At 47.0% G+C, this 24920-nt stretch overlaps 2 protein-coding genes across 3 annotated transcripts in view; both read right to left on the bottom strand.

The window, feature by feature from the left end:
• Positions 1 to 24920, bottom strand: part of EOGT (EGF domain specific O-linked N-acetylglucosamine transferase) — a 147585-nt gene that overhangs the window by 102232 nt on the left and 20433 nt on the right. The window lies entirely within an intron of this gene.
• The window catches only part of LOC117002456 (FERM domain-containing protein 4B-like), a 57847-nt gene that overhangs the window by 25326 nt on the left and 7601 nt on the right, over positions 1 to 24920 (bottom strand). The window contains exons 5-8 of the mRNA XM_033071579.1: positions 15446 to 15502; positions 14494 to 14516; positions 1261 to 1344; positions 22 to 87 (exon numbers count right to left, since the gene is read on the bottom strand). Coding sequence (XP_032927470.1) covers positions 22 to 87; positions 1261 to 1344; positions 14494 to 14516; positions 15446 to 15502 — 230 coding nt within the window. The remainder of the gene's footprint in view (positions 1 to 21; positions 88 to 1260; positions 1345 to 14493; positions 14517 to 15445; positions 15503 to 24920) is intronic.

Below are 24920 nucleotides of genomic sequence, written 5' to 3'. Positions count from 1 at the left end.
ATTAACAAGTGTCATACTCACTGAACGATGGCTTGTCCTCTGGTCAGACCTTTAATTTGTGTATAATGCTCAATTACTCTGTCCTCACTGCAAACCAAGCACAAAACCCAATTGAGAGGCTCAGTGACTTTGTTCATGTGTGACAGCATCTGTCCAAGCTCAGCCACCTGCTCAGCATGCAGACAAGGGTCCCTCTGCATGTTCCTTGCTCTAGTTTCCATTCTGGCTCTTGCTGATTTCTTTCCCACCCTTCATTAGGCAGCGTGGAGCTGCCTGGCTGATCCCCACCATCACATCCTGCCTTCCAGACTAATTAACAAACCATTTCAGATCAGCCTGTTCTGCTGCAGAAGAATGGTGCTAATTGTGTAAATTCATCTCAACATTCTAAAGGATCCAAACTTCAAAGGCTGGTTAATGCTCCATATGTAAGACAGAAGAAGTTTAACCAGAGCTGTTTTCATTCCCATGTATTTTTTCCCCCCTGACATTTCACAGGTGAAAAAAACCACACATTTGTCAGCAATGACCTTTTTGCATTTTTTCTGTTACATATTTCAACATTTTGTTTTGGAGGAATGTGAAATAAAATATGCATTTCTGTGTCAAGACACTTGAAAGCAAAGAAAACCCCAGCAGTATTCATTCAGAGACAAACAAATAATAAGCAAGCATGGTATAGTTGAAAATCCATCACGTACACATCAAGCATAAACAAACAAAACAAATGAGGGAGTTGAATTTGCACAAAGGGCATAAATTCCAAGGAAACAATATCACTGATTCATCCTAAATGCTGTGTTCCTTTACAGCAAATTCAAGCCCCAGAATTGGAACTATCTTTCTCTTTCCAGCCTTTCTAGATTATTTTTGAGATTATTGTCGAGAGGAGCTGGGTGGGCAGCTGGCAGCAAAGGTCAGCACACCACAAAGGCTCCACTGTGGGACAGATGAAGACCGAGGTGCTCTCTGCAAACCCAGGCTTGGCTGGAGCTCAGACTTCAGCTCCCTCTATTGCAGGGTCCCCACACACTCTGATCCAGCAGTTTCTGACACAGCAACTTAATTTGAGCAAACTCTCATGGAGGAATTTGCATCAGATCTTGCATAATTTATAATCTTCTAAAAACTGGAAATGCTTGAACACAAGCAAGTAATTCTATGTCCTGGGCTGAAAACTTTTAGAAGCTTGCAGACTGTTTAAAAGTGATCTTGTTGTTATCATTCATAGCAATTTACATTTTAAATTAACCAGCTCACCAGTAAGCAAGTGATGGATGCTCCTGCAGTGTCTTGGTAGGAAAGACAGGCAGTGTCTTCAAGTCTTTTCTAGCGTTCTCATCACTAGAAAAGCAAAAATGGCCCAGAGTGAGTGCTGGTGAATCAGAGATGGATTCATTAGTTTGGACAGAAGGAAGGGCTGCATTTGCTGCTCATGAAGGTGGCGTGTTGCCCCATGCCAGGCTGTCATGGCAACGTAACTCTAGAGGCCCTCTCACATGACAGTGATGGATATGGTGTCATGCAGGCTCCTTATACACACACGTGATGCTCAGGCCACCACCGTATCAATATTTATTCTGCACACCCTCACTCTATTTGCTGAGTGCAGAATGAGCCCTGGAACAGCTGCAGGAAAGTCTCTGCCCAAAAGTAAGACTTGCAGTGCTAAGTTTTGCTCTTTCTTTAACAATACATTTCATGGAGCAGCGTGGTATTTGTTAATCTCAGAGTTTAACAGTGATCTGATTCAAAACAAAGGGTTTCAGTTCATATGCTTTAAAATATTTTCAGTGAAAACAGTTCTCCTGGATGCCCATTGTATAGAAAGTTCAAATTCTGAACTCTAGGCCCAACCTGAAATGAAATACAGAGGGGTTGAAGCACGTGAATGCAATTTGTCATGACAAAACCCTGGTAGAATATTTTTAAACCTATTTACATGCATCAGTAAAATGGTTCATATTTTCTCCTCACACGGTCCATTAATTAATCAGCTGAAACCTGCACGCCCCATTTCAGCAGGATTTCTGCGTGCCTTCCCAGCAGCGCCAGCAAGCACCAACACGACTTTTCTATGCAAAGAATGCACCTCTCACGTCCATCAGCATCTGCCTCAACTTTGTCCAGACTTTCCTTGAAGGTGTTTTTCTGCTCCAAACTCTCTTCTCATCAGATTGAACTATAGAGTTTCCATTAGAGTTTTCATCAGAGCTATGTCCCTGTTTGATTCCCCAAATTCCACACTCTGCACATCCCCAGAGTGCATCCATGGGAGCTCTGCACACGGAGGACACGGCAAACCACACTCCAGGATTTCATCTCCCATGTGCCACACGGAAAGCTCAGGGGATGAAAGGTTTTTTGTTCCTTGGAGCACGGGGTAATGGCTCTGCAAGGCTCTTCCCCAGCCCTGACAAGGGGGACCACCTCTGGGGATGAGGAAACAGTTCAGTCAACAGCCTGTTTATTCTTCAGTGCCTTTGATGGAGCTGCCAAGAAGGGGTCAATTAGCACCGAGGAGTGCTGGTTGCTGCACTCTTCTGCCAGGAATATCAATTTTTCTTTGCAAGCTGGCCAGCACCCAAGTGCCACAAACAGGGACAGCTGGGTAGAAAATCAGGATCACTCCTTCCAGAGCTCAAATACAGCCCATGCTCACAAAAGCTGAGTTTTATTCAACCCTGTACAAGCCCATTTGATGGGATCAAAAGGCTGCAGGACATCTCAGCTGGCAGAGAAAAGGTAGATTACCAGGGGCTTGTAGGGTCATATGGAAATGCAGACACAGAGCACACCCTCCTGAGGCCTCAGACACCAGAGAAAAGAATTTAAAAAAAACAACCCAAAACAACAAAACAAGCCCTGAACAACCTGGCCTGAACTCCCTCTTGAAGATGGAGGGTTTGGCCAGATGACCTCTAAGGGCCAACTTCAATCACGGACTCAGAGGATAATTGATTATTAAACCACAGTTTTCCTCCTATTTTTAAACCTGACTCATCACTGCAATGGCTGCTCTACAGGCAGAGTTGGCAGGGAACTACAGTGAAGTAGGAGAGGTTTTGGAAGGAAGTATTAAAAAATAGCTCATTTTTACCAAACAAAAGGGCTGTTTCTGTAAATGTAGACTCTCATCTCCGCAGTATTCATGATCAGAGGTTTAATGTGTGGTCATTAAACCCCTCTTTAGAGACCTGGTGGTAAGGCTGAGGCAATAAGGAGGAGCTGTGGCAGAGGCAGCTGGGCACAGGGGACAGCTGACACCCAGCTGTCACCAGCACACATGGCTGGAGAGGTCCCAAACTCTGCTTCACCAACCCTTACAGGGCCAGGAGCCTCCCCCTCCATCACTGAGGCTGCAGAAATAACAAAATTCCTGGCAGCTGCATCTGCCATGCTCTGAAATGCCACCTTCTGCAACACTTGTGGCCTCCAACTCGTCATCCTGTTTGGGTTTTGGGCCCCTCACCTCTCTGGTTTTTGGGCTCCTCACCTCTTTAGATCTAGCTGAGCAGCAATTCCATCCTCACCAATGCCAAAAGAAGGGTGCCAGTTAAGCCTGAGTGATGACTAGCAGCTCATCAATATGAAAATATCTACCACTGAATTTAAATTTTGAGGGCCAGCCAGCAAACCCGCCTCTGAGTGGGCTCTGTGGGCTCTGAGCTGGGACAGGCAGTGATCTAAGGGCTGTCACCAGGTCTGTGCCATGACAGGGGGCACGTCCCTGCAGCACTGCCCCAGAGCCACAGCCCTGTGCAGACTGTCAGCAGGCAGGGCCACGGAGCTGTGACACTTCACAGCAGAGCTGGGTCTCCTCTCCTTCTGCCAGCCTACAAACCCATCCAATTTCCTGCAAGAGCACAGAATACACTGATTTTATGAGGCAAAATTGGCCCCTGGGACTTGTCTTCCTGACAGGACCCAACACTCAGACACCATCCCATCCACATGCTGAGTCCATCAAAATGAACTTGTAAGGTCTGAAACTGAAAAGCAACATGAGGATTTTTTTTCCCCCATGCATAATTGTAAGATCAAGCATGAAACAATCCTAGAAAAATGTAAAAGACCTGGGAGAGACAGGGCACAACTCCTTGTGCACTGGATGCCTTCAGACAGTGCAGGCTGGCACGCAGCAGCCTGGATCTGCTGACTGCACGCCCCAGGATTAGCATTTGGGATGATTCACGGCTTCAGGGATAATAAAAGCCTCAAATGGTCCTCCCCCTCCTTCCAGAGTCCATTATCACTACATCTGCACCAAGCAAGTCTCCCCTTGACCTTCAGGATCACTTTCCCAAGCCCTCTGAGACCCAGCCGCTCCCCAGAGGTGACAACTCCGATAGCAGCCACGAGGTTTGAGTTATGACCTGTTCCTGTTTGGCTTCACAAGGACCAGGAGACGATAGAGCAACCCCAGGGTAGACAGCCCTGGCTCCAGATGTCCCCCCATCCCCACTATCTGCCAGCCAAACTCCCAGTGCTGTATCTGGCACGTCCACGGTGGGTTCCCACCAGGAGCAGACGCGGCTGTCGGGACGGGGAGCCCCAGCTTGCATTTCATCTGACCCCTGATACACAGGGGGGTTCTGGACTGGTGGTTTTTGGCATCATTTCAATACATAAACCGCCCTGAGTCAATGGGACTGAACTTTTTTTGGCAAAAGGTTTGTTTATTCCCCAGGAGGAGAATATAGGAAACTCTCATCTCAAGTATTTTTCCACTATGGAGAAGAATTAAACAAAAGCAGCAGACAGACCCTTTCCTTCCTATTCCACCCTCTGAACAGGAGTTTTCTCTCTGGCAGACACAAAACAGAACCTGAATCAATCTGGGCAATGCAAATGGAAATAATGAAAATCTGCATCAAAGCCTCCTCATGCTGAACCTCAACTTGCACTCCTGGTACTGCCCATAATTAATTCTCTGCCCCAACACGATCAAACGTTGGGCAAGATGCTGTCCCAAGCACACCCTGTTTGTCAGTGCTAGCTCTATGGAGAGGGAAGGCAGCTTGACTCTAAAATAAGCAGTAAAAATATTTAATCATGCACTATACTATCAACAGGACTTCCCACTTGAAACTATCCCCAGCAGAAAAACAGGACCAACCTCATGAGCTTCCTACAACCCACTGATGTCACAGTGAAATTTTAGGCATCTTGCTTAAAACCCCCACCAGAAATCCATGAATGAACCAAGCCAGACCATCATGGCACGCTCTGCCTAGAGCACATTATTGAAAATTTAAAAAAAAGTTTATATATATTTATGCCCTCAGAAAGTACATCCTGACAGCTTGTAATGGAATGATACAACACTCCCTGCCAGGCAAAGATTTACAGAACTGTGCTAATTAGGACCATTTGTCAATAGTTTTCCCTGCACCCACTGTCAAAAACCAGTTTATGCCCCTTGCTAACGTAGGTGAGAGCTTAGATGGAGTAAGATGTGGTTAATGAGATTAACCAAACATGAAGAGCAAGTGACACACCCAGCAGCAAAAGCCATATATTGCACTACAGCATAGGAGCTAATCAGCTCACAGATTCTTTGTAAATATTAATACTCGATGAGGACAGGACTTCAGACAACTCTTAACTGACTAAAGCAGGTGAAGGTGTGTCTGCCTCTGCTGAATTGTGTTTATAACATGTTATAAGGTACAAATTTATCAGTAGGGAAAGTGCTTTGTATAGCAACTTTATTCTTGGAGGCTCTTGACCTCACACAAATACTTTCTCTTTTGTTGCTACGGGATCATTGGAGTAAATCACTCCTGGGTTCCCCTGAATGTCATTATCTTATGCTCAGTTAATTCTTGAAATTAATTTTAGGCATAGCACAGGTAGAATTTAGAGTGGCCTTACCTCTAGAAAATGTCAATCAGCCTCTCAAAACTAACCTGAAAGTTATTTCAAGGACACCTAAATATTATCAAATTTGAGAATTACATATGAGATTCAAGGAAACGTGCAGCTGCACAACAGAAGGATGATACATTATTACCCTACATCATGAAGATTATTCAAAACATTGCCATTAGGATTTGTCACTTCATTCAACATACTTAGAGCTAGCAAAATAAATACTCCAGAACAGCACACAATTAGAGCAGATGCTTGAAAGCTTGACAATCAAGGGATTCAGAGGGACAGATTATTCATTCAGCTGATGTCAGTAACAGGCTATTTCTGTAGAATGACCACCTGAGCACCAAATTGTACAACAATGTCCTGTGCTGCTGCCCACCCCAGCCTGGTCCTAAAGTGATTCCCTCAAGTGACCAGACTCAGGGAAACATCCCAAAGGCCTCCAAGGTGCTCCCATTCCTTACACTCATAGAGGAGAACCAGCAGCATGGACCATCCCATTGCAGCTGGGCTGCTTCAGCAACAGCTGCCTGCTCTGTAGGCTTTGGCTTTGTCATAAAACAAAGAGCATGGCAACCTCAGGCTCCCCTGGAGGCTGCTCTGCCCCTCGAGAACCAGGTGTGAGGAGCAAGCAGTGAGGCAGTGGAGGGGGAAAAAATCAGCAGGGTAAAAAGTGCAGGAGAAGAAATGGGGAGAAGGAAGAGAGAGCAGGGGAGGTACAGGGAGACACGATGGATTGAGCAGCTCAAGCACACCAGAGCAGCAGGATCTTGGCAGCAGCAGTTTGAAATGTGCTCTCCAACAAATCCTCTTTTGTGACAAATGCCAGACGTTTCCCATCATTTCCCAACCTTTCACTTTATGGTCTGCTGGCACACTCAAGAAAGTTATTTTTCTATTGAAGGGAGCCCAGGATGTGGAAAGGCCATGAACAAGGGGTTAGTACAGGACCATCAGAGCCTGACTTTCCCTGCAGCCAGGGGAGCTTTGCAGGGCTGCAGGGGCTGCCACTTGAACACCAGATAGCAGCCGCCTGCTCAGAGAGGTATTTGAAGGGGCATTGAAGAGCCTTCCAACCCCATCTGTGAGAAGGACCCTGATAAGCAGTGCAGATGGCTTTTTCAAGCCCAGCTTGTTGGATATTTAGGCTGTGGCCATGCTGCAGGTTCCCACCTTGTGCAACAGCTTTAGTTTCACAGCTCAAGGGGGACCTGCACCAAACAAAAAGTGTGGCTGGGACTGGACAACCATTCCCCCTGCTTGGACCAGAGGCTGGCACTCCCAGGCCTGACCTTCAGCTCCAGCCCTGTTCCCTAAGCCAAATTTCTCTGCTTCCCAAGCACTGCCCCACTCCTGGCCAGAGCAGCAGCACCTGCTGATCTGCTGGGGTTTGGTGAGCCCATACACTGGCTTTGGGAAGATGGGCCAAGAGCACCAAGGAAAATGCAACATTTCTCCCATCAGCTGTATGCACACACCTCTCTAAATGAGGACACGGTGAGCAGACAAATGGGAACAGGAGCTGCTCCCAGAGCCACCCTGGCAGACAAGGAAATGCTACAACTTCCACTTTGCAGACAAGGAACAGGGTGCCAAAGAAGCAGCTCTTCATGTCTAGAGAAAATCTGTGACCTAGAGCAGCCCTAAATCCTCAGGTCTTCTTTTACAGCTCTTGCTGTGAAACATGAATATTTTGAAGTAAACCCCTTTTTTTCCTTAGATCTACCACCTACAATGTTGGTGGATCCCTTCCCACAGACCTGCTATGATATATCCACATTTAAAGAGCTGCTTGGTCACACAATATATGTTAGCAGTGCTCCCCTAACAGACCAGACAAAAGCAGAATGGCTCTGCTTTACCTGGGATTTACTGCCAAGCAAAAGATGGATATTCACAGTTGATACAAGGCTTGAAGGATCCCAAGCCGTTCCCTGCAACAACAGACTGTTATTTCTAACATTCACACTTTCTTCCTGTCCACACAAAGGTCAGCTTAGCCATATTAGTAGTGGGTTTTTAGCATGTCTGAGTACAGTAGCAAAGTTTAAAGCTTGTTATCACAGCCCAGCTGATACATGAGATACATGGAACCACAAGAAAAATAAAGTGTCCAAATAATGATAAAGACCTGACAAATCTGCAAAAGCAAAAAAGCTGAGGTTGAAAAGCTGTCGTTCCATTTCCTCAAAGCACAAGATAGATCTCAGCCACCATGGGAAGGAAAAGCAAAATCTGCTTTTCTAGGGTGAGGATGTTGTTAGGAATCAGACCAGAGCCCAAACTGCTGCTCACAGCTGAGGGTGCAGGACTGGAAAAAATCCCTGTAGACCTGACCAAGTTTTTTAGATATTCAACAGAAGAGAGGTGAATACATTACAACACAAAACCCATGAAATGTGATTTTTTTGCAACAGGAAAAGACCATGTGTTTTAATACTGAACCTATACTTATGAGAATTTCTAGGGACAGGGGGACATTTTACCTATGGCTGTGGATGTTATGATGCTACCTCAATGTGACAGCATCTCCCCTGCATTGGAGACAAGCTGGGGGGTGTTGAATTTCCTGGCACCTTGCTTGCCTTGTGCCTCATCTGTTTTGGATGCAGAGCACACACAAAGACCTCTCTAGGTGGCTGAGTTGTACCCACTCTAGTTCTGCTCTCTGAATTAAAAATAATTAAAAAAAGAAAAAAAAAACCAAACCCATAAAAACGCAGATAAAAGAAAGCACTATTAAAAGGGGCTATTAAAGAGGACAATACACTGTAACCCCTTTTCTGCCCCTCTGGAAAAAAACATCATGCATATGAAATCTAAAAATCACTGTTCCTTACCAAACTGCCATAATTATGTGTGAATATTAAGAATTACATTACTATATACAAGTAGTAAATCCCATGAGATCAGGTTATTAAATTACTGCAAACATCCTTTTTTTCCCCCTCTTCATCTAATCCTTTTTGCTCATTTCCACCCACAGTGCTTCCACCTAATTAATCTGCTACATAATAAGCATTCTATACAAATTCCTTGAGAGTCCTTACAGAACTGCTTTAAAATAGGAAATTGTAAAAAACCATTACAATTACATCACTGCAGACTGTATATGCTTTAGTCTGCCATGAACTGGATGAATCTACAAGTAGCACCAGTGGAAAAAACCCTGTTGCTATGAAAAGTCTATCCAATAAATGGCATCTTAAGTACTTTTTCTTTGTATTTGCACCTGGTTTACATGAAAAATAGAACACCAGGAGAAAACAATGTTTTCATCTCCTAATTGCTGCTCAGTGCTGAGGGAGATGGAGCTCAGCAGTTCCCTGCCTGGCTCCCCTCTGCCTTCCCTCAGCTCCTGTTCCTCCTGGCAAACCTGCAGGGATTCACCAAGGAAAGCAAAATTTTCACCCTGCTAGAGAAAAACTACTGCAGTCTTCAACCAGCTTTCTTTGAAGAGGGTATAAAATTCAATTAAGCTCTTGGGAAAGTGGGTATCCGATACCTGTCAGTAGGACAATCATCATCACTGTATGAAATCATAGAGATGAACCATGACTTCCCCTAAACTTGCTTATTTACCACCTTGGTTCCTCAGATGTTCCCAAGCAAAGCAAAACAAATAATCAACCCCCTCAACTAACAGACTCTGAGTAAGCAAACAGATCTTTGCTCATCTTATCCTAAATGAGCAGTTTGTTGAAAAAGAGGGAGCTGAGGAAAGCACACAGCTGGGTTTGACTGAGAGAGTTAATGGTTCAGAGCCAGTGCTTCACCAGGTATTTAAAGAAAAAGCGCTGGGAGTCACAGCTGAAAGGCAAAGCACACAATGAGTCACTTGGCAAACAAGGGCCAGCAGCACAAGGGGCACAAGGCTGAGCCAGGGCTGAGCACTGATTTACAGCCAGGCAGGCACAGCCCACGGGGAGTGGGGGCAGCCTGGAAAAGGGCTGAGGGCATCAGGGCATGGACACTTAGAAAGTGCACTTGTATGGGAAAGAACATCACAAACTAAACTGCAGTGCTGCTACAGGCACTAGGTCATGTTCTGGGAGTGAATCCTCTGCTGACCCACCAGCTCTTTTGTAAAACTCACTGACACAGGTGTGAGGAAACACTTGGGGTGAAACAGGATCCAGACTGGGCTCCAATCTCTGGCTGCCAGATGAGATGTCCCCTTAGAACTCACCCCCAAACTTGTCTTCCTGCTCCAACCCCAGTCCTGGGCATGGCCACACCTGGAATTTTGGTCCCATGAACCTGGCAAAATTCCCAGAAACAGGCTGGACAAGCCACCTCCAACAGACCTCAGGTGTGTCCTGTTCCTGAGGGTGCCTTAATCTTGGGGTTAGGAGTGAGCAGGTGCTGTGCTATCAGACAATTATTAACTTCTTTCCAAGAGCTATTTTCTAGCATTGCCCACGTTATATTTCCCACATTCTTTTCTACCAAGAGATCTTTCAGTTTGCCTGGCACAATATTCAGCTTCCCAACTAAACACCACCCAAAAATCTCACTCTGAGAACTCTTAATTGAGAGCAAATTGTTAATACTGCTTTCTGCACCTAGATCAACAACTCCACTTTTTTCCTAAGTAGAATTTTAAAATCCAGGAGTTTCTGAACCAATTACTCCATAGCCTGAGTTGCAGGGCTCTCTCTCACCCAAACCTTTCCCTTTTACAAAGTGCCTTTATCACCCCATAACGATAAACCTCGGTGCCTCGCACATGTCAGCTATCAGGAATTCACTATTTTGTCTGTGTTATGTTATACCAGTCGGGAGTTATCTTTGCAACCCACAGGCCAGAATCAAAAACGAATGTGTCAGCTATTTAAAGAAATAGAAGTCCTCCTCCAGCAATTTAATTAACTTCCAGGGAGCACGGCTGGGTTTCAGTCCTGGAAATGGTACTGGGGAAATATGGCCCAAGATTATCAGTCAGAAAATAAACTTTTTTTATCCCCAAGTTACTTTCCTTATATAGTCCCTGTAGCTAATCTGATTTTGACAAACATTTTTCCAATGACAGGACAGCATTTAGGACTTCTCAGTTATAAACTGTCTCTCTCATCAAGCTACAAAGGAAAATAAAAGGATATAATATTTTACAGCATTTTGAGGGCAGATGCTTAATTTATAAACTAAATAGAGCTAAATCATTTATTTCCCTAGGAGGCCAGACTTTATATGCTGCATTTTACAAGATGAATAATTAACAGACTGCCAAAACATTGTTTCTTTAAAAATTCAAATAAAATTCCTAAAATAAACAGTGTGAGTACATTTTTCCCCCAAAACTGAGCCATGCCAGAAGCTGCAATTTGAATTCCATTCTCTTTCTAAAATCTTTGCATAGAGTTTAAAAACCAAGATTTCATAAAAACAGGCTTGCAGATTTTTCTGTTTCATTTGCAAACAGGAGAGTGGAGAAACGCACTTAACCAGAGTTTCAGAACTCCAATCAATGACTAATGTTTGCTTGGGGCTCCTATTTCAGGAGCTGGGTAAAAAGTGCTGGGAATTCAGGCTAAACAGAGGAGCAGTCAACTGGAAGCCATGGATGAGTTGTAAAAAGCAAACACAAGGCAGTGTTACATCCTTCCTCTGGAGCAAAGCGTGCCCAGCGCTGCACAGGAAGGCAGAGGGGCAGGGATCTGCAGCATCCCTGGGGACAGCAGAGCTGCAGGACTGTCCTGCTCTGCTCAGGGCAGCCCTGACACCATCCCAGGCAGGGGGCAGAGGGACAGCTCACCGAGCATCCCTGTGACTCCTCTTCATCACACACAGCAGGGAATTATCTTGGCTGGGATCACCAGTTGGGTAAACAGGAAAAGGAAATGGGTACATGGTGAGCTGCACTGGCCATGGTCTGCTGCCACCTCAGCTCCTCATCCCTCCTGTGTCCCAAAGCCAGTCCAGGCTGCCTTTGAGAATCCAAATCAGGACAAGCTGAGGGTGCAATTTTGAAGCATGAACTTAAGTTTTATAGAGATGTCTTCAAAATCAGGCTCCTCTCAAAGTGGAACTTGGGTGGTTCATCTTACATAAAGTCTCTTCCCAAATAACAAGGCACAAACTGAAGGATCTTTAAGGTCCCTTCCAACCCAAACCAGTCTAGGATTCAGTGAAAGCCCTGTCCTGTAAGAGCCCAGCTCAGGACCTTGGTGTCCCATACAAAGCACCTGCAAGGACCAAACCCCAAAGTCCCTGGTATTGCCATGCTGCCAGTGCTACCAGACTGCAAAGCCCCTCCAGAGTGACCTTTGTGGTGTAGAAATCAAAAGTTTCTTACTTTCTCCAAGTGCTCACGTGTCAGGTTCGCTCGCTGAAAAGAAACAGATTTCCAAGGAATGTGCTCACCCACTCAGCGTGAGGCAGGGGAGGTGTTTCTCAGGAGGCTGCTGCTCCCTGACATCAGGGTGTTATCTGGGAATTTGAGCAGTGGATTGGGAAAGAGGTTCCTGTAGAACCACAGGAGTGTTCGGGCCCTGGTACGGAGCTGACATCAGTGGGAATGCCACGCTGACCCCACTGCAGGATGTGTCCCCACGGAAATGCTGCCCATGGGATGTGTGTGAAAAATCAGACAGGAAGAGATCCCCAGCATTGCCTGCACTGGCCCAACCCTCACTTCCACAGAGCTAATCTCCAGGACTTCAGGCAATTCCTGTATTTACCCACGTTCATTCAGCACTAATCCAGCATCAGAAAAATCAACCTGCACGTTCTCACGGAAGCTGAGGTGGTGCAAGAGCCACATTCCAGAAGGTGATTCAAAGCAGAATGTCCAAATGACAGCGAGCAGAGAACACACTAAACTCAAGGCAAGGGGAGGCAAATCACACTGCACAGGAGAGAGCTGTGCAGCACAGGCCAGCCCTTCAGTATCATCATTAAGATATGCTGCTAATGAAGCCAGTGCTTTATCAGCACTGGCCCAAAGGACCACTTGTGATATGTGACATGGAATTCCTTCACTCCTGGTGGGCTCACTGGGCCTGGGACAGCTGGCTGTGCGATTTGCTACGGGGGCATAACATATGCTCACTTTAACAATTGCTGCAGCTATTTCCATTCAGCTCTTAGGGGAAGAGCTGCATTTGGAAATCACTCTTGTAGCAGAGTACTCTTCCCTACAATTTTCTTTAAATACTTCTGAAGGTAACCACAGGCAATCCACTCCTTCCAACGTGTCCAGGGAACCATGGAAAACAACCACAGGCAGTTCTTGGGCCATGAAGCCATACTTACAAAGCTATTTATGGCAAATGATAAGGATGCAGTGTTAATTTTAAACCACATAAGGAGCTTTTCACCACTAAGGTGATTTTTAACACTAACCCCTGTTTTTGAGAATCAAGACAACTGTGCCACCAGTTGCTGCAGCTTAACAAGTTACTTACTGTGGAGTCAGCAGTGATTTTCTGGTTATCTGTGCCTAAACTGAACTAAACTTAGGGCGTCTCTGTAGAGTTCAGGCAAGATAAGGAGTCTTTCTGAAGAAAAATGCAACATACTGCAGGTATAAGCAATGCACTGGGGGTCACAAAGCAGGTCTACAGCATGAACAGGAACAGAAATGGTCTGCACAGGCAGCCCACCCAGCTGATCAAAGACATCTTTTTCTGCCTGCAGGTCTGACAGCATGCCAGCAAACAGGAGGAGGAGGTTTGATGGACTCCACAGAGCGTGTCCTTTGGCAGGGAAAGGACAGGCCTTTGAAAGGAAGGGGTCTAGGGATTGGCACTGGCATTTAATTGACAACTGCACCCTCAAGGGAAAGCAGAGTCGCTCTGGCAGCCAAGCATGACCTGCTCCCTGCGTTTGAGCAGACAGGTCTGTACTGAACACTTCCAAAACCAGTGCAGCTAAAGTGTAAAACACCTCTCCTCCCATATGGAAACTCAGCAAGTAGTAAAATATTAACGTGACCAAAGCCAATCTTCTGAATCTCTATTTGCTTACTGAGCTGTTTCTAATGGAAGGTCTTTCCCCGTGGCTCCAGCAGGTCCAGGTGTGACCCCACACCATCAGAGATGGGCAAGAGGCACCTCCAAGGGGAAGCCAGACCTGATGATGCAGCTTTAAACAGCTCAAGCTGAGCAGGGGGGTCACACATCATCCACAACACAACTGCTGGGCCAAGTGTGGGGAGGGAGAGGCCCTGGGGCAGCTGCAGAACATGGCTCATTGATCCCCAGGGCAGCTGGTCCCATGTCCTGCACGTGCTGGGCTGTGGGCAAGGTCACCCCCATGGACCCAAACACGGGGCTGCACAGGCACAGGACACTGTTTGCTTGGCCAAAGTTTGGCAAAGCTTTCCAGCAGGGCAGTGTGGGAGCTTCCCCCTTCTCCCACTGCAGCACCCACTTTTGGGAGGGGAGCAAAGCATGGTGCCCTGAAACATTGCTTTGACTCAGAGCTTGCTCACAAAAGGCATTACTCACCCTGCAGACTCAGATTTTATCCAGCCCAGCAGCACATTTCACTTTCTTCGAGCACTGCTCGCAGCTGGACTTTACCCCCATTTGTGATTGTTTGGAATACAATGCCAACACAGAAAAACACATCCATCAAGCACACCAGTATTAGAAAGGAAAATGTTATTACCTGGAATAGTCCCCTTTAGCTTCCTACAATTGAAAAACAGTGACAGAATTAAAACACGATCTCTTCAAAACCCTCGATTTTCCCAGCATTGTTCACTTCCCCCCTCCCACAGCTCTGCAGGCAGATCCTGACCCCCACCACACTCCCTGCAAAGCAGAGCCAGCCCACATGTGAGAGCTGGACTTGGCCCCTCAAGCTCCCAGCTGTAGATTATCCACCTACAGCACAAATAAAACTGCTTCCAAAACGGGGATGGATTTCACATTGCAAATCAAACGTCGCTTTTACTGCACAAGAAGTGAAATACAATTCTCCCTCCTCTCTCATCCAGGCAAAGGTTGGCTGTACAGTCAGGTCAGCAGTTGGGAGGAATTGTGCTCACTCGAGATGAAAACAACTGTTCAGGCAGATCAAGCTGCTGCTGCAGCTCTGCTGTGGCACTTTGTCAATGACAGTGCAATGAGGGAAAACCCCCAATTTCTTAAAGGTGGAATTTTGTTTCACAGAAAGCTGCAAATAACCGCAGTTTTAAGTCTCAGTAGAACAAAACCAGATTAATGACAGGGGAAAACTGACAGTGTACATTTCAACATAACAGAGGTATCAAAACCATATGCTCTGAAAAGAAGATTCACAGGCATAACATAGCTGATTTAGCTACAATATTTACACATTTCCTCCAAGATCTCTGGAATGTATTTAAATTAGGCTAAGTGATAAATTGAATGGAAACCCTGATAAATTACTTCCCTTGATTAGCTTTTATTCTTTCAATTTAAAACTCCCGAGATAAATATTTCTTTTACAACCCCGATGTGTTCCAGCCCCCTCTGCTCCACAGCCGGGGAGACCACAAACAATTCTGCGGGGGCTTGTCCGTATGGAACGGGGAAAAAATATACGGGAAAAGGGAAAAGGCTGAGCCAAACCGAGCCGGGGGGGAGCCACTCACCTGGAGCACCAGGGCAGCCAACTTGAAGACGGTCTCGCTGTCCACCTCGATGTGCCCCTGTTGGGAGAGCGGAGCGTGAGCCGAGGGGAGGGGGAGCGGCGGAGGCGGCGCCGGCTGCGGGACCGGCCCCCGCCCCGAGTGAGCCTGCTGGCCACAAACACGGCACAAACACAGCCACGAACACGGCCACACGGCCACACACACCCCCACACATCCGTCCTCCCACCGCCAGCCCTGCCCTCCGCCTGCTCGCTTTACAATTCCTGCCCTTAATGCATTGATGGGGATGCTGGTCCCGCACGCTGCCAGCAGCGAAGGGGTTTTGGTGGATAGAAGCACATCCCTTCCTCAGGGTGAGGTTCACAGACTGGTTGGGTTTGGGACCTTCACAACCAGCTCGTTCCAAGCCCCCTGCCCTGGGCAGGGACACCTTCCAGCAGACCAGCTTACTCCAAGCCCTGGCATTCAGCACCTGCAGGGATGGGGCACGGCAGATACATGGTTGGATGGCACCCAGGAGAACATACAGCTGGACAAATATCAGTGTTTGACAAGATCTAAACCCCTGACACCAAGGTATTTCCCTGCTCATTTCTGTGCTCTCCAGGGCACCCACTGTCCCAGCAAAGAGAAACCAAGGAACTACATCCATCTCTTGGGAAAGAGTTTTATTGCTTACAGTTTTAGGACCATTCCTTGTTTTAGGACCATTCCTTGTTTGTTGTGACTGTGGTACACAGCCCCCTGATGCTGAACCAGTTATCCTCATTAATCACGAGGACAGCATGACTGAGTCCTGTCTGCATCCTACAACCATCATTTCTCCCAGCTCCACTGCAGCTCCAGAGCAATGTTCAGAAAAACTGCATGAGCCCCATGCTGGAAATCTCCTGTGCCTGGAGCCCACTCCAAAACCAGTCCTGTCCTACAGCACTATGTACTGAGAAACTCTACAGGTGCCAAAGCATCAAAACTACATGAGGATCCTTTTTTTCTTTGTTCTCCTGCCTTTTTTTTTTTCCTCCTGCTTACAAGCTTAAGTAAAATTTTCCAGGTTAGTTTCTTAAACCCTTGGCCTTGGTTCCACTCAGGGACCAGCAGTGACACTGGAGAGTAAAGGAGATGCACTGACAGTTGCACTCTTTACTCCTCCTGCATCCTGCAAACAGCAGGTAAAGCACAAAACTGAGCCTATGAAGCAGCCCAGGAACACTGACTTGTATTATTGACTTTCTGCAAATGGAGAGAATGGACATGATGCCTGCATCATATCTCTGAGATCCCAATACATCCTTAGTCACCAGGATCTGTTGGCTGAAGAGGAGACAAAGCAGACCAAAAGCTGAAATAATGCCAAAACCAGGGCAGCAGGAAAATCTACAGAATTACATACAGATACAGGGAAATGACATCTCAAAATATATTAGGGCACATCTGGAGCTGAGCTAATTTACCACAGCTGCAGGTCTGGCCCAGAGAGACTAAATTCAAAAGTGAACAAACAAATAATTCAATTTTCATGGAAAGGAAGTTTTTTTGCCAGCTTTGTCAATAAAACATTCCAGCAGCAGCACTCCCCCAGGCTTCTCCGACAGGCAGACCAAAAGGAATTTCCCCTTCCCAACAGGTGTGGCACCAGCTATGCAGGAGTAGCCCCCAAAGCATTCCCAGACATATTTTATTAGAAGAAGAGGAGGGGTGCATCACAAGTTAAGAGAAAAAAAAAATAGCTTGAATTGCATCCTTCCTTCAGATCTCTTTCATGTTGGTGCTTAAGAACAGAGGCAGCACTGCAGCCCAGGAGCTCTTCATGTAGGTGCAATTTAAGGCACTCTGTTACTTCCAGGTCTGTATCAGGTTAGTCTTTGTCATGCACATCTGAGCTGGTTTTTTTAAAGCTTGAATTGCATCTGCCCAAGTAACCTCTGATGCCAGCTGTGGTGGTGAGAGGATTACAGGAGATCAGGTCACCCCAGCACCAGTGTCCTGCACCAGCAGGCAAAGAACTCAGAAATGAGAGAATGCCAACACTGGGAACCTCAGCCCAGCGGGAAAGGTGAGATCTGGCTCAGCAAAGCTGTCCCTGGATCACAAACAGGCAAAACGGGGACAGAAGGGACTTTAAAAGCTCATCAAGACCACTGCTCTGCCCCAAGGCAGAATCAGCTACGTGTGGCTCATTGCCTTTTAAGCCTACAAGAAACTCGAGCAGATTTAACTCTCCAAAGCCCTCTCCATTTATTGCTGGCTCCCGATAAGCTCGGCAGCACTGAGCTGCTGGAGCAGAGTCTGCTGACCCACAGCAAGAGCTGCTGCTGGCCTTACAGAGGTGTTTGGGACTTAGTAATAACCAACAACCTCCTCACTTTTCGTCTTCAAAGCACCTCACAGCCATTAACTAATTAGCAATAGTAATTACGAGGCTGTTCTGTGTTTATTTGCTTTTTCCTAGATACTGGCCTTAAGAAACTCTGGTCACTACTGGCTGCTATGGGACAGCCACAAATGTTAACAGTGATCCCACAAACCACTTCATTTAGGCTTTTAGGAGACCAAAGAGAGCATGAAGGGGGACTGGCTTCTCCAGGTGAGGAAGTTTCAGTCTTTGCTTTCAGAGTGAGGGATTTGCTGTGCCAGTGCCCTCATTTGCTTAGAAGCTGTAAAGGAGCAAAGAGGTGAGAGGGTCCTCTCTAAGTTGACTTCTTGAAGATGTTTCAGGTGTCTTGACCAAGCAAAGGGGACAGACAGGTCACCCCAGGAGCAGGGCTGCCATGTCTCTCCAGATGCTGCAAACCTCAGAACAGGGTGCACCAGCCCTAGTTTTTATCCATGTCACCACACAGTGACAGGGGCAGCAGACTGGGGCCACTAGAAGCAAGGCTCAGGAAGAGAAAAAAAAAAAAAACAAAAAAAGCTACCAAGCCAAAGAACAGCCCACCCTTTAAAGTAACTAAAAATCACAGAAAAAAAGGTGAAGGGACTGCCCTGAAGTCCTGCAGTAGCTAAGTAGCAGAGCAAGGATTTGAAGCAAAGGATGCCAAAGTCCAGCTCAGCCTGTATTTGACAGACTAATGCTCTCCAAGTGACAGTGTCTTGGACAATTCCCTCTGAGCCTGGAAGTATTTTTCACCATAATGTAACATTATTTGCCATCTGGCTCCCCAATTGGCCATTGCTGTAATGTAATCCAGCTCTGCCCTGGGCTGTCATGGAGTTTGGACAGCCCTTGGCTTGACACAAATCCAGACAGTGATATGTGTCATTGTGGAGTGCAGGACCGTGACTCTTCCCACTCACTCAGGCAATATTTTGATTTTATAATCATCCTTCAGCCTGGAGGTTGGCAGATGGGGGTTTCTGTTTTAACACTGCTTTATCAGCAAGGTCAGATTTCAAAAATAGATGAGGAAAATGACTGTAAGAAGATTAATTTGCAATGCCTGCCATCACCAGGGTAATTCAAGCAGAGACTTCAGTGAGCAAGTGGGGGGCTCTGAGAGCCAGGGCAGCCAGTGCTCCCACGACCACATGGTGAAGGTGAAGGTGGGAGGTTTTCCTAGATTCATCCCAAGTGGGAACAAGGTCACCAGCATGAGGTTAAGTAGATGTATGTCATTCAGATAATGGAATCTGAGTCTTCTGCATTTGAGATGTAAATGAGTTTAAACAGACTGGTGGCTGCAGCTCCAGGGAGGACATGAAACTGATATTTTTCAATTAGAGTTTGCACAGGGGCTGATCATTTCAACCAGTGAGATTCAGCCAAAAGACTACTGGCTTATCTAAACACTGCACTTGGTCCAGCTGATTTAGATGGTGGCTTTTGTCATCCTGATAAATATCAGAATAATAAAAGATTGAAGCAGGTGTCCAAACTGGTTGGCAATTACTGCAGAGCAGGAGTAGGTCACTGTCTCAGCATCTGGTACAGACCAATTCAACCTTCAGTGCCCATGGGCAGGATTTAGCCCCCAGTTCAGATAGGAGCTCAAGTCTTGCTGCACAGACACAGACTTAGAATGTGATAAAAATCACAAGCTCGGTCATGAATAGAGCAGTGAACCCTCATTAGACACAGCAACAACACTAGAATTTACTGCCATAGAGATACAAGTCTGAAATCCTGATGAAAACTCAGATCAAGAGTGATGATAGTCAGATGAGCATTAACTGTGTTAAGCAAATCTTTAGGCCGTAAACTCAGATTAAAGCAGATTTAAAAAAAATAAGCACACACAGGAACTGTCATGTTTAACTCTTTGGAGCCAGAGCAAGAAGTGAAAGCAGACATGGTTTGTTCAAACCACATGTAATCTCCAGAGGTTAAAGGCCGACAACAAAATCACCTCACCTGAAGATGTGAGAATTGAGATACCAACACACTTGTTCCCTCAAACTAATTCCTTAAAAATTTGTATTAGCCAAAGACACCCCCAAAAACACACACACTATGATTGAATAGCCTCGAGACAGCCACAAGATTGAATGTAATTACCAGTGATTGCCGAAAGGTGATTTAAAAAAAGCTGAAAGAAGGGTGCAATTAGTCAGAGGGAAATAAAGGACCCAAACATCTACAAGACATTCAAACCCAGGTAGGCAATTAGCTGGGTGTGGACCAGCACAAGTGAACAAAGCAGTGCCTGCACCCCTGTGCCCTATCCAGCATCTCATTCCCACCAGGGATGCAGAATCCCTGCTGTGTGTCCTGGCAGCCTCAGAGCTGGGCTGGCAGGCCCCAGCACTGCAGAAAGCTTAGCAGTTTTTCACTGTTTAAGGCTTTTTTTTGACAGGCTGGGGAGGGCAGTGGGTGTTTGCCACAACCTGTTCCACCACACAGGCTGTGCAGGAGGAACTGGGTCAGGCAGATCCTGTCACTCGCCCTGTCGGAGTGGCTGTGCTGGGTAATTAATTGCTGCACAGAGACAAACCCTGGCAGCACATGGATAACCTCCAGCTTTAAACTGCCTGTCCCAATTACCAGCAGTCACACCTACATCTCAGTCCCGGTGTCACCTGCTGTTCACATGCCCTGCCATGCTCTGCAGCCACCATCCCACCCTGCATCAGATGCACCGAGCTCTGCTGAGCATCTTAACGGGCTCAGCTCCCAGGGACAGAAACTCTGAGCTGAGAAAAAGCACAGCAAAGCATCTGCCTCCAACACCTCAGGAGGTAAAGCACAAAAGCAGCAGAATATGAGCTGCTATAGGAGCAAATGGAAGTCTGCTCCTTCTGACCTTCCTCAGAGGAGCACTTCAGATTTCCTCTTGTGCTGCATTTCCCCCACGGGGCCCTGCAGCCTGGGTGGCTCAGAAGGCTTCACAGCATTTAGATGGTCCATGATATCTTCCATTTCATGGAACCCCACAGCCCTTCATACCAAGCACAAGGGAGCACAGCCCAAGACCAAACACAGCTCTTCCAGATCTGCTGCTTCCCACCTCAGGGGCTCAGGCAAACCCAGCTCAAAAATAAAAGCTGTTACTGCCTCATGGTAAGGAACAGCTTCAGGTTTCCCTGTTACACCCTTTATTTTGCTGTCTCTGGCAGTCACTCTTCTATTTCCCTTTGCCTTTTGTGCCTCAGCCAACACTTAGATGAAACTCCAGGGACAGGAGTAGCTACTCCAAGGCTTGCCTGCACAGTGCAACAGGAACACATTTACTGCTTCTTTCTTCTCATTAATACAAGAGTAAAAGCAGAGAACGGGGAAAGGCATAAAGACTTCCCTGGTTTGCAAGCCAGGGTACAGAACAAGTGTCATTAACCTCAAAATATAATCACAGCCTTTCGCTTTCCTACGCCAGTATCACTGTGAGATACCCAACACACAACAACAGAACTGGCTGAGCTGTCACAGCATTTTGCTCTGTGGCCAGGACATCAAAGGTGCAGGACTCTTCATGGCAATTAACCCAGTCGTTAGTCTCAGGAGGAGGTGACTGCATGGAGAGATGTGAGCTACAGAACTCTGGCTGCAAATCAGCTCAATCTCCATATGCAATGGGCCAGCCCAGCTGGGACACAACCTGAGCCCCACGGGCCCTGGGGCATCCTCACCCTCACAGCAGGACTTGGATCAGAGGGGGCCCTGGACTGTCCCCACACCATGGCCCAGCCCTTCCCCAAATCCACCAGCACAGCCCCATGTCAGGTCTCTGGGGGTTACCAGAGACCCAAGGAGATCTGCCAAACTACATCAGCATGGGGGTCTGCCTCCCCTCCTGTCACAGACTCCATCCTCCTCATCTGCTGACGTGCTGCTGTCATGGAGGTGGTGCCATGGCAAAATCCACAGGACAGAACAGCTCTGGAGGAGCAAAAGGTCCTGCTGAACCTCAGCCTGGGCACTCTTTGGGAGCAGAACAGCCAATTCAGCAATGGACAGAGGGTATTTAACAGCCTTGGCTAGGGCCAGACTTCACTGTGTTACAAGGCTACATGGGAACGTTCCCCTCTCCCTTGAGGTGGGGGAGAATTAGGAAATATCCATTATAAAGCTTTCGAGAGCTCTCTGATATATGACCACTTTGCTCCCCGTGAGCTGGGAACCAGCCAGGCTTTATGCTCACACCAGGGGTCTGTTTCAACAGCTCTCCTTGGTGAGCACTGGTCTTCAGGCTGCCAAGTGCTCACAAGCATTGCTGTTCATGGAGCTATCACAGTTACAGACTCCTCTGAAAACTCATATTTCCTTTAACTTTCCCCTTTATTTCGCTTTTTAAAAAGTAATTCTTACCAGTCCTTGAAACAAAATGGGAACTTAAATAAATTCCCCAACACCCAGAGATACAGAGGAAAAGGGGAACACAGCCAACTTGACCAAGATCTTCATTTACAGAACATGTTTTAAGGCCTGGCAAAGGCTCAACTGTATGGCTGCAGAACTATATGGAGGTTAGCCCTAATGCATAATAAACTTGACAGTGCTTTGCTAGCCAAGTAGGGTGTTATTTTTCCAAACTTGGCTGTTTCAAAAGAAGAAAAAGGACTAATTTATCTTTCCAAATTTATGATCAGCATGTGCGTGACCAGTTCTGACCCACCTCCCTGAAAGCATCCCAGCTATGGTCATGGGCTGTGCAATAACACACTGAGCACATTACACAGCTCCCTGTGCAAACACATCCATTCTGAGATACCCACTTCACCTGGAACCAAGCACCAGCCTTCCCACTCTCCCAAATTCCAGCTGTACAGCTATACATCTTAACCCAGCTTCTTGAGTCAAGGATGGGAGAGAAGGCTTTTAAACTGAAGTTGCCAGCACTGAAGGTTTTCAGGCAGAGATACTCAAAGCCTTGGAAAAGAGAGGCATGTAAGAAAATGAGAGCCCAGACATACACAAAGCACTTCCAGCCTTTGTATTCTCCTAAAATGCATGCGGATAAACGAGTTTTTAACCAAGTCACTGGAATGTATTTCCACAGACCTGGATTATAATTACCACCAGCTCCCACCTCCTGCTCGGTGGTCCAAGCTGTTCCTGGCAATGGATGGGACTTCTCCAAGCTCCAAGAGTGTGGATGCTGGAGAGCAGGAGCCAGGCAGCGGCTGGGAACCACACAGGGACTGAGAGGGCCTGGGGACTGCAAGCACCAGACCAGGGGAAAATGGGCAGCTTGGCATGAAAGGAGGGCAGGGTGAGAGCTGTGGCAGCACTGGCTGTCTCAGTGGATGCCAAGGTTTGGGCAGTGAGGGGGCACCAGACGCTCTGCAAGTGCAACAGCAAATATTGTAAATATTGTGTTCTGTTCACATGCAAAGGAGGCTTCACAAAAGTGAAAATGAGGTCTCAGCCCTCTTGTGCCTCAGGCAAAGGGGTCTCCCTTGGCTGCACAGGCAGGAGCAGACTGCACAGAGAACAGCACAGGTCACAGAGGATGCACGAACCTGGCACGTGCCAGCAAAGGTCCCAGAGGCACAAAGGAGCTTTGGCTGTACAGAAGAACACAGAGGTGGAGGAGTGGGTGGGGAGTAGAAAGAAATACATTTTTGGCAGCTGAGATTTTATTGTCTATCTTGTCCCTTCCTTGCCAAAATGTCTAGAGAGATTGCAAAATGCACGAGCCCCAGATTCCTCCAAGTCCTGGCAGGGTAAAGCAGCACCTGATTTGCAGAAAGGAGCAGAGAGATTTGCAGAAGGAATGTGGGGTTGAAGGTGAGGAAGAGAATCATGGCTGTGCACTGTGAACATCAAGCAAGCCTTCACTCCTTTTCAGAGCTGTCATGCAGGTTTTGATTTCATTATTTATTACTCATAATCATATTTTGTAATACATTATGTAACTAAGAATATAGTAATATGCTATAGTATTTAACCTAAATTTTGATTCACCTGGTACAAGATGGCCAGCACACATTGCCCAGCAGCTCCAGCCTGACCCCAGAGGTGCTGGACTTTGTTAGAGGGATTCCATTCTCTTGGTTAGATACAGCCACCTCCAGTATTTCACACACAGACAACTGAAGTAATATTGTAAATACATTTCTGATGCAGCCATCTGAGCCTTGTAAGCCAAAGATAAATCCCCTCCACAGGAAGGGCTGGCACAGAGCTGTGCCACTGTGCTGGATGTGCTCACCCAAGGCTTTGTCTGGCTCTCCTGGTATGTCCCATGCCAGCAGGAGCACTGGCATGCCCATGGCACATGCAGGGCAGCATCAGCCTCTGCCCCCTCTACTCAGGAAAACATCACTGTCCTCTAAAGACAGAAGCCATGGGAACACAGGTACCCAGCACTGCTGTGCTGTCAACACATGCCCAGCGCTCAGGAATGTCACAAGAGCACTCAGGCATCAGGCATTTGCACCACCCTGCATTTGGGCTTCCCCTGTGGGGAAAAAGCTACAGTGAAAACTTTGGAAACACCTTTGTGAAAGTTAAAAAACACGAGTGACTTTTAAGCAATCTTATCCACACAGTCTTAGCCACACCCCAGGTATTGCAGCAGTCGATCCCAAACCACATTCCTGGCCCACACAGAGCAGAGGCTCCATGCAGAGATCCAGGTCAGGATATTGCCCTGGCAGGGCATCCTCTGGCACTGCCTGGGCATCCTCCATCCTCTGGCACTGCCTGGGCACCCTCCATCCCTGGCACTGCCTGGGCATTCCCTGACACTGCCCTGGGCATCCTCTGGTACTGCCTGGGCATCCTCCATCCTCTGGTACTGCCTGGGCACTGGGAGCTCTCCTGAGCACATGGGCTGGATGTGGGCTCCTGCTTTTTGACACACTCAGTTTTCCTCACTCCAAGAATGCAGAGGGGGAAAAGACAGGGGAAAAAAGTGGGGGGAAAGAGGAGGGGGAAAGAGAGGGGAAAGAAAGAGAGGGGAAAGAAAGAGAGGGGAAAGAAATCAAAACCAAAAAGCCAAGCTGAGGCAGGTTGAACCTTCTGGAACTGGATTAACAACTGAAAAAATGCCAGGGAACATTCCTGGCTGTCATCAGAGAGCATCAGCCACTTGTC

Source organism: Catharus ustulatus, chromosome 13 (genome assembly GCF_009819885.2).
Source record: "Catharus ustulatus isolate bCatUst1 chromosome 13, bCatUst1.pri.v2, whole genome shotgun sequence".
Taxonomy (NCBI): domain Eukaryota; kingdom Metazoa; phylum Chordata; class Aves; order Passeriformes; family Turdidae; genus Catharus; species Catharus ustulatus.
The sequence above is the reverse complement of the archived record's forward strand: the minus strand, read 5'-3'. Positions and strand labels throughout refer to the sequence as shown.